The sequence below is a fragment of the Xiphophorus hellerii genome, chromosome 19, assembly GCF_003331165.1.
Source record: "Xiphophorus hellerii strain 12219 chromosome 19, Xiphophorus_hellerii-4.1, whole genome shotgun sequence".
Lineage (NCBI taxonomy): Eukaryota > Metazoa > Chordata > Actinopteri > Cyprinodontiformes > Poeciliidae > Xiphophorus > Xiphophorus hellerii.
This window is the reverse complement of record NC_045690.1, coordinates 3,561,786-3,571,566: the sequence shown is the minus strand read 5'-3', so window position 1 is coordinate 3,571,566 and position 9,781 is coordinate 3,561,786. Positions and strand designations below refer to the sequence as shown.

Sequence of the window (9,781 nt, the reverse complement as noted above, 5' to 3'; positions counted from 1 at the left end):
TGCGAGTTTGAAAAGTAAAAAAATTTCAACTTTTGAAGTGTAAAAATTTCAAAATTTTTGTAGAAAATTTAGGAAATTTCAAAATTTGAAAGAATTGAGTTTTTTCTCAAAAAATTCTGAGATTAGTCTCAAAATTTCAGAGTTTTCCAAACAAATTTTGTTACAATGAGTTAAAGTTTTGTATTCAGTTCTGATGTTGGATTTCCAGATTTTCAGTTTATGTTACATACATTTTTGATCAGGGGAACTGTTTTATTGCCAATCTCTTTAGGTTTAGGAAAAGAGTTTTAAAATATTTGAATATATAAGAAGTAAATCCCAAACACCTGTTTTAGTATTTTTTTTTAAACATCTGTATTTCATGTTCATTTATGTTTTTTTATACTGAAGCTGATCTCCTGTTTTTGTTGTGAGGCATTGAGGTTCACTGTGACCTGTTAGTTGATAGTTTTATCTTTTATCATAAAGTTTTGGTGAAATGGAATAGAGATATCTACGGAAGAAGATTAGGGCCACTGAAAAAAAAAATTCTGATTTTTAATTTTTTTTCAGAATTCTGACTGTCTCAGAATTTTGATTTCAGAATATTAAGGTCAAGGTTCTGAAGGAAAAGAACTCTTTATTATAAGAAAAAAATGAACTTTGAGGAAACAGAATTCTTTAAAAGAAAAATCAGAATTTTGAGAAAAATTCAAAAATCTTAGAAGTCAGAAAGAAATTCAGAATCCTTTTATTTTTTTAGTCACCCTAATCTTCTGTAGATATTTAATTTGTAAAATGACCAAACGTACCTTGATTGAGGTAAACTAAAGATTGAAGAGAATGGTTTTATCTTCTTAAAAATGTGAAAATTGTTTGTGCTGAATTTATCACAGCTGATGTAAATTCCCTCTTGCATGCAATATAAGAATAATGAAGAGCTTTGACATGCATGGCTGTGATTATTATTTTTAACCTTAATAAAAGAAAGAAATTAGAAAAAATTAAGAGTGAAAACTGAAGCAAAATATTTACAAAACTGGAATAACTAATTTTGAGCTAATACTTATTTATTCAAACTATTCTTTTTCTGGTTTTGAATGATTTTGCATCAAACATTAAGGAAATTTTTTTTAATTACGCATCTACCATCTTGTTTTTTATTTGCGAGAAAGTTAAAGTAGGTTTTGGACCTTATTTGAGTAATTTAGCAGTACCACTTGAAGTAAAACCTCAGAATGATGCTGCCACCACCATGTTTGACAGCTAAATCAATGTTCTTTGTATTTTCTGGGTTTTTCCGGAACAACCCGATCAATTGGGTTCATCAGAAGTGACAGTTTGGGTTTGAATTGTTAGGATTTTGGTGCAGTTGAATGCTCCAACAGTTATAATCCAAATTATACATCGTAAGTAGTCTTTTAATATACAAAGCATGTAAACATTTAAGTTTCTGGAATTCAGCTCTATTGAGAATAGATTAAAAGTTGGGTTTGTGCCACAAAATCCACCAATTCTGATCAAAAAAGTGATGAAATATGAAACCAAAAGTACCAGGAGTTTGCTTTTGGGGATATAAAATGCTTGTAATTTCTTAGAACTTTAAATTTTGACTCTGGATTTAAAAAATGTCGAACTGAAACTAGAACTTGTGCACCCAATTTATGTCTTTGAACTGATGCTGCTTTTTTTTGCATAAATTCCCAGTATTCTGCCACTTTTCAGTCGTGAAAACATCACTAAGATCTAAATGACAGGATGTGTGCATGTAAATTGCATAAACCCCAGTTTGGTCCAACACCAAATGTTTAAAAAAAAGTTCAAAGTGAAGCACCCCCTGCAGTTAGGGAGGCACATTGCAGCATTAACATTCATTTGAGGCCACATCATGAGTTCCTGCTCACCTGTGAAAGAGATTCAGCTTTGAGCGTTTTCCTTTAACTCTGCATTTCATCTCCAAGCAGCCTCAGGGGAAATATCCGACTCTTTATCACATAAAAGCTGCTGAAGAAGAGAGAGTTTAAAAACTGGAAAATTATGCTGTAAAAGACACAAAGACGGAACAACGGCAAAATCTGACCAAGTATTTTGGTTGGTTTATAATCTCCACTGTAACACTTAACATCTGTAAAGATTCACTGTGTAAACAGATGTTTTCACTACGAAAAACAGTATCAAGTGTTTTTTGTCTAATATCTAATGTAAATATCTTATCACACTTGAAATAAAACAAAATTACTTACAAGTAACTACAGCACAATAGGAGCTTGATCAGTAGTAAAGTACTAGTTTCACAGGCAGATTATTTTACTTTTACCACAGAAAAATGTCTTAATAAGTTAACTTTTTAAATCAATATTAAAGAATTATTGGCTTAAAACAAGTTCTTATATTGCTGAAAAGATACTTGTAAGTTAGTTTTATCTTATTTCAACTTAACTAAGATATTTGCGCAAGAACTAGAAATACTTGGTAAGATTTTGTGTTTTTGCAGCGCTGATGAGCTTTTTAGTAAACTGCACACCACTTACTTTTTATTTGTAAAAGAAAAGGAATTCATAATCATAATTAATTTTCTTTCTGCTTCACCTTTTTACACCACTTGTGTTGGTTTATCATGTAAAATGCATTGACATTTGTTTCAAAGTGCCATTAATTTGTTGTTTTAGCATTAATTCTTGGAGTGAAACCGTCCAGCCGAGTTCGGGGAGTTTGTGTGTCTCAATGTGAGTTGTTGTCTCTGCCCTCTGGTCACTTCTCCTCTCTCAGTTTGGCCAGCCTGAAGTCGTCCCTCACTCGCTGCAGCAGATCCGAGCAGCACAGCACATCCACAGCTGTCATAGCCAGAGCCTTGGCCGCCCGCAGGGCGTACAACTGGGCCTCCTCGGCTCCTGGGCAAGGAAGGAAAATAAAACACTAAAAATAGAAATCACCACATCACATGGAAAGGATCTTCACTGAGTTCATTTTTATAGCCAGAAACCAATAATTTTATTTAGTTATGACTTTTTTTTGGTCTAATTCAGTTAGTTTTAGTGTTTGCTAGTTTTTATTAGTTAGTATTATTAGTTAAATCTAGTTTTATTAGTTACAGTAGTAGTTCTAGTTTTTTCATCTATTTTCAAAAAATAGACTAAATTTTTGCTGAACAATCTACAGACTGTTTTTTTTTTTTCTCCTAAACTTTGCGGTCGCCATTTTGCGGACCAACGTATCAGGCGTATGGAGCGCCGTAATTTGCCAGCAGCTGACATAAACTGCTTGTGTTGGGGGTAGGGGGGTAAATTTAACATCAGTTTGAAAGGCTAATGCACATTTCTCATGTGACGTCACACTTCAGTGAACTTTGTAATTGACGGCCATCTTGGTAGGCAGTTGCTATGGAGTTACTATGACTACAATAAACAAGCCACAAGCTTAGAACTAGCTCTCACCTTGTTCATATTTAACTTATAAAATTACAACCATTACTCAATTACAATTTTTGAGTACTCTATCCACCTCTGTGTAATACTAAGATAAATATCAGTGATATTTACTGCAGCACTTACTGCCTCGCTAGCAAAGTTAGCTTAGCTAGTGTAGCTTTTGGACATGTAGCATACATGTATCTTGCTATGTGTACTTACTCTGCCAGTCACCAAGATTTTGTTTTTCACCTGAAGAGTTCGTACGTCCTTTACAAATCCGTTTAAACATTGATTTTATGCGTCCATGGATTTAATTCTTTGTGCTCAGTAGGTAGGTAACTATGTGATAGTATGAGATTGGAGGTATCTTGTCCATATCGTCTGACTTGTTTCAATCACGACAGCAGCCATTTTGTTCATATGTATTTCTTTTCCATATCGTTAAAGAGTGTCAATATAATTTATTTTTGTTGGTTTGGAAGCCACAGTTCACCTATATTTTGCCTACCAAGATCACTTCCGGTTCAGACTTGTGGGAACTATGTAAAAATAGATTCATAAACAAGAAAACAAGGATATTATATCTTTATTTTAGTCTGTTTTAGCTCAGTTTAGTTTTATAAACATTCATTATACTTCCAGTTGTATTTTTCTCCATTAATTATAGTTTTTATTTACTTCACTTAAAAATGTTTTTGCTAGATTTAGTATAATAATATAATAATTTTGCTGTACCTGCTGCTTCAGCGTATTTCTCTGTGTGGTTTAATGCATCGGTGCCGATGTGGAAGAACGGGTGGATCCCAGGCACTATGAATGAAACGTTGCCAAAGTCTGTGGAACCTGCCGGATAATTAGAAATTCACTGTGATAATGATTCTGTGTCGAAACAATCCTGTAAACAAGACCTGCTGCTAAATGTTAGCACTGCAAAACAGACAGAGAGGAGGATGTTTTTATGAAGATTAAATATTAACCAACCAGAGAAGCTAGCTGGCTGCTCAGGAAACACCATGCCCAAAGCTTCTCCGTTGCTTTTATACAGGGTTGCCAGTGTGTCATTAGGCAGAATGTTAGAGTAGGTATGGGCCGGGTAGATTATCTCCACCTACAGGGACCAAAGGGAGCAGTCAGTGTGTTTAAAATTTAAGATTTAAAAGAATTGGCAAGTTTACTTTAAAAATGAAAAGAATAATCCTCATTGTTTGATTGTTGTGTTACCATATAGATCCAATCTCATAGGTTTAATCTTTCTTTCTATTTGAGCTTGGTTTGTTCCCTCTAACCCGAGCTAGTTTTTTTTGTTTAGCACTTTTGCTAACTTTGAAATGTTTAGCGCATTTAGCTTCCCCTAAATATTTTTTCAAGATAAAAAGATAAATTCCAAACAATAATTTACTTGTATCTATCTTGTAAACCTTCACTTGAGTAAGGTTTGACATCTCTGTTGAATTATTCTTCAATTGTTAATTCTTTAAGCAGTTAGTGGTTTAGATTCATGCTCTTATTTTGAAGTGGTGAAGACTCTTTCATCTTTTTTCCCAGTAACTTTATTTCAAACAACTTAGACAAGCACAATAAAATACACACACAGTAGAGAATAAGATACAAACATGGCAGTGAAATTAAACTATTCTTTGAGGATTTTGGTTTTTCAAGGACAGATATAATTGAAATTTAAGTTAGTGCTATAACATTAGTTTCCGCTAAACACTGTGATGGTGTAGCGTTTTGGCATTTGTGGAACAATGTTTATGGTTAGTGCTTTATGGGTTAGTGTACCTAAGGTTTTGGTTTTAAATATAAATATATATATATATATATATATAGAGAGAGAGAGAGCGAGAGAGAGAGAGAGAGATAGATAGAGAGAGATAGATATATAAAAATCACATATCGGAAGACAAGATGTTAAACTGTGAAACAAATTGGAAGTGTAATAAAACCAGCTAATCCCAACGTGCTGGAACTCTACTTGGGTTGCTAGGTGACGGGCTGAGGTTGCTAGGTATCGACACAGTACCCATAGAACGCGACTTAAAGGGGCAGTATTATGTGTTTTCCAGGCACATAGTGCCATTTTATAGCATAATGAAGTAACTATGTTAACTTCACTTGTTATAAAAATGCTGTATATATCAAATATGACTTGAAAGAAATTTGACTTTGTAATTTAACACCTTGAAATTGGGCCTCTGTCTCTTTAAAAGCTCCTGCTCTTTCTGAAACTCCGCCTTCAGGAAGCCATCACAACATGGCTCCTCCATTAACTATTAAATATTAAAGGCAACATGCCAGGTATGCTTTTGATGAGGGAATAATATTATGACATGATGTAAAGCTCAAAAAAGTCAATTTTATGTAGGCTTTTGAAACGGATCATTTTCCAGACACCAAAAAACATTAACTTATTGCCCAAAAAACATCTGAGTGTTTCTTTTTAAGCACTTAGTTTGTTTTGAGAAGAGAGTTGAGACCCAAATGGAAATGTAAAAACATGCATAATGTGAATTTTGGCATAATTCTTCCCATTTAACACAGACAAAGTTATTAAAAATGTAATAAAAAATGTCCAGCCTCTCATGTAGGTTAAGATCACATCCAAGCTGTTCTGTTTGTGTGTTTCCTGAAACTGGAGCCTGTTTAGATCAGCTGCAGACTGAGAAGATGTATAGCTAAAAGGTAGCAGTTATGCAACAGCAACAAACATTCTGGAGCATAATTACAGCAATGAGATAAAAAAGATGATGCTAGATGACAGGTGAGTCATGGACAACAGCTCACCTGGCAGCCTGTGGCCAGAGCCGCAGCTCTGAAGCACGCCTCGGCTTTGGCCTTCAGGTCCCAAAGATCACTGAGCCGCGGGGTTCGCAGATAAAACTCCAGCTCCGAGTAGGCAGGGATGATGTTGGGCTTCGCCCCTCCGTGTTTGATGATGCCTGTTAGGAAGGAAAACATAAAGAAAAATGGAGGATAGAAAAGAGCATCCATTTTCTTTTTATATGCAGCAACAAGGTTTACACTTGGCACATATAATTAAATGCTGTTTTAAACTAGTGACGTTTCCATTGACCATATAATTGTGCAGATAGGAATTACAAAATTAAATTTGTTTAATGAAAATATACCAATTTTTTGAAAAAGCATCAAAAGAATTTTTTTTCCCCAAAATTGGCGCGTTTCCATTGAGCAAATTTATTTTTGTAATTCCAATTTTCTCAATTTAAATTCAGCTGTTTTATCAACAAGGAAATTGGAATCACAAAAATAAACGCTTAATAAACAAGCCAATTTCGGAAAAAAACTAATGTTTTCCAAAAAACATCTTGTTGTTGATCATGTGACTCATAATGCGAAAATAATGTTTCAATTTTGCAAAATAAACCAAATTTGATATGGCTAAAAAAAAAAAACACAAAAATTTATGTAATTCGCAAAACTGCATTGGAAACACTTTTTTCACATTACAAGTCACATGACCAACAGCGGGATGTTGCTACTGGTGGAAATGACGAAGAAGATGACAGGAAGTGGGAGGATGATGGCACGTCATGTTTTTTAATGACTAATTATGTGATTCATATGTAGTTTTAATTGTGTTTTTATTGGAAACATCGCAGTTGCAAAATTGTGTTTTTTTAACATTAGCAGAATATCAACAAAGTTTTGGCGCAGTTCTTAATAAAAATGCAGCTAGTGTTTTTTTGGATTTCACCGAGTATTTATAAATGTATAAATGAATGGATAACATGGTAAAAATATGGGTTTGAAAAATGAACACCCACACAATTTTCTCTCTATAGCAGGCCAATCAAACTGAAATATAGCTGTTAACTTTTTCCCCTCACCATGAAGTTTCCACTCAGGCTTCAGCTGCTGTCTGAGCGCAGAGAGGTTGCTATAAGCTAGCACAGCAGCATCCAGAGCGTTCACCCCCTCCCACGGATACGCAGAAGCATGAGACGCCTTCCCATGGTACTTCACTGACACCCTGTGACATCAACATGGTTAGTTTAGGTTTTTATTTCAAGGAAGAAGGAGAAGAAAGGAAAAGAGCTCACTCAGCGATTGTGACGGTGGGAAGGAAGGAGGCATCCTGCTGAGCCGGATGAGCCATGAAGATGAGATCCACATCAGTGAAAGCCCCGGCTCGGATCAGGTCAATCTTTCCTCCCATCGCCTCCTCTGCGGGGGTTCCCAGAACGGTTATCTGGGATTAAAAGGGTTCAGTAACCTGATGTAAATATCAGCTTTTATGTGGATCCATGATCCAAATAAGTCAACTGGCCTAGTATTAAAGTGGATCTATTAGGCAAAATGTACATTTTGAATATTTTTGTACTTCCATTTGGGTCTCAACTGCTTATAAGAAACTTTTGGTGTCTGAAAAATGAGCCGTTCAAAAAAGCTCCAGAATATAACGTCATAAATTAACAGGCGCTGCTCTGTTACCTAGCAACCCCAGGGGAGCTTCAGCTCGATTGGTCAGCTGGTTTTACTGCTGTATGCGTTGTACAATGGCTGCTGGAAAAGACAAGTGTTTTGCTGTTGACCTACCATCTAGAAATCACTTGCTGTATTCTTGCTAGTTGTGCAGGAGGTTCCACTTCTGCTTTTCAAAGATGTGATTGTATAATTGTGCATTTTTACAGCCATTTCTATGAAAGTTTGTAAATGTACAGTTGAGGGGCGTGGCCAGCAGCTAGATTATTTGGATCTAAAGTGACAAGACGCCGTAAAACATCTGAAAACAGCCAGAACTGGGCCGACTAAATTCTCATTATTTGAGAACGATTTTGTGCAACAAATGTAATAAACATGTTTTAGACCAATCCTAGCCTGTTCCAGGAATCATAATAGGTCACTTTTAAAATAAAGTCAAGATTATGATATTGTATGTATCTTTATCATTATGAAAGCAGAGAGTTTCAGACTGCTTTCATCTTTAGAAAAGTTTATCCAACCAAGGTTCTGCTTACATCATTCTTCAAACTACCAGCTCATCTAGTAAACAGAAATTATTACTTATATATTTGATCAAAATAAAGTTTTCACAAACAAGAATATGTAATGGAGGAGACATAGAAGAACTGTATAAAAAAAAAAGCTTGGAGAAGAAAGTCAAAGATGTACTTCATGGTTTAAGAATTAGAGATTTTTTCCCTGCATGGAAATACAAAAGTGGCAAGCAAGCAAGGAAGGTACAGTATGGATGGATGGATGGGAGTAAATTTCCATCAAAAAACTTTATAAAATTTTCTAAGAAAAACAAAGAAATTCCTGAGTGTGTTTAACTAAATAAATGAATAAATAAATAAATGACTTTTGGTGAAAAATAAAATGGGCCATTTCTTTAGGAAGGTGTCGATATTTAAAACATGATACAGGACTTATTGACTTCTGATACTTCTGATACTCCATAGACGTCTGGTGTAATTATGACCAATTAGCTAGCTAGGGAAGGGGGTACGTATCTATACTACCAGTGTTTTAACTTGTGCCTCTGGGACTTTGCTCTTCCTCCCAGTGAGACCAGTAAAACCCGGAGAGGGACCGTTACCTCCACTGGGAGCTCCGGCTGGGTCTCCACCGCCGCCTTCAGCCCCACAGCGGCCGCAGCTCCCACTTCCGCTATCAGGTTGTGACCGCACGCGTGCCCAATTTCCGGCAGCGCGTCATACTCGCACAGGAAACCCACGTTCAGTCGCCGGGGTTCCCCGGTGGTACCGACCGAACCCCAGCTGGCCCGGAACGCGGTCGGCAGCTCGTAGTGGCTTTGGACCGTCCATGCCTGGTCCTGCTCGGAGAAGAAGCGAACCAGCACATCGTGAGCGTTCACCTCCTCGCCAGCGACTTCCGGTCTGGTCCAGATGTCCCGACTCAGACTGTGGAGCTGCTGTTTCAGCGAATCTATGCGCTGCTGGAGGGCTTCTTTCATCTGGTGCCGGTTCGCCATTCCCACAGCACCGCCGGAGGTCCGAACAGAACCAGAATTTTATTTTATTCCTACATTACTCTGAGAAACACTCGAAGAAGTTCATTCTGATCAATGAACATTCATTAACGTCTCAAAGTGGGCGGAGCCTCTGACCGGAAGTAGTTCCGGTTGACCTAAATTTAGTTAGTCGTAAATTACCTGGGAACACTGCAAAAACACAAAATCCTACCAAGTATTTTTAGTCTAGTTTCTAGTGCAAATATCTTACTACACCTCAGATAAGATAAAAGGAACTTATAAGTAAATGTTCAGCAGCTTAAGTCAATAATCCTTAATATTAATGTTAAATATTCAATTGGCAGAATATTTATCAAAGAACCCTTATTCAATGAGACAAGTGAAATAATATGGAAATGTAATTAGTAATTTTTAAAATCTGTATTAAGAAAACATT

At 36.1% G+C, this 9,781-nt stretch overlaps 1 protein-coding gene across 2 annotated transcripts; it reads right to left on the bottom strand.

Annotated features, from left to right (window-relative positions):
- Nucleotides 1–105: 105 nt before the first annotated feature.
- On the bottom strand, nt 106–9,499 carry LOC116709539 (peptidase M20 domain-containing protein 2). Of its 2 annotated transcripts, none has more exons than XM_032548146.1 (7): nt 8,950–9,499; nt 7,451–7,599; nt 7,238–7,380; nt 6,174–6,328; nt 4,367–4,497; nt 4,125–4,232; nt 106–2,870 (listed from the first exon to the last, which is right to left on the bottom strand). In XM_032548146.1, exons 1-6 carry the CDS (start codon nt 9,343–9,345, stop codon nt 4,133–4,135), a joined length of 1,074 nt encoding a protein of 357 aa, XP_032404037.1. In that variant the 5' UTR covers nt 9,346–9,499; the 3' UTR covers nt 106–2,870; nt 4,125–4,132. The 2 variants fall into 2 exon arrangements, with proteins under 2 accessions (XP_032404037.1, XP_032404036.1); XM_032548145.1 differs by having other exon boundaries at nt 4,371–4,497; nt 8,950–9,495.
- Nucleotides 9,500–9,781: the final 282 nt, after the last annotated feature.

What these genes read in the sequence shown, in the direction of transcription:
- LOC116709539 (XM_032548145.1), bottom strand. Translation starts at nt 9,345, where the DNA reads ATGGCGAACCGGCACCAGATGAAAGAAGCCCTCCAGCAGCGCATAGAT. An exon ending in CTCTGGCCACAGGCTGCCAG is followed by an intron (nt 4,498 to 6,173) that starts GTGAGCTGTTGT and finishes TGGTCCCTGTAG; the next exon opens with GTGGAGATAATCTACCCGGC. An exon ending in GAAATACGCTGAAGCAGCAG is followed by an intron (nt 2,871 to 4,124) that starts GTACAGCAAAAT and finishes TTCCTTGCCCAG; the next exon opens with GAGCCGAGGAGGCCCAGTTG.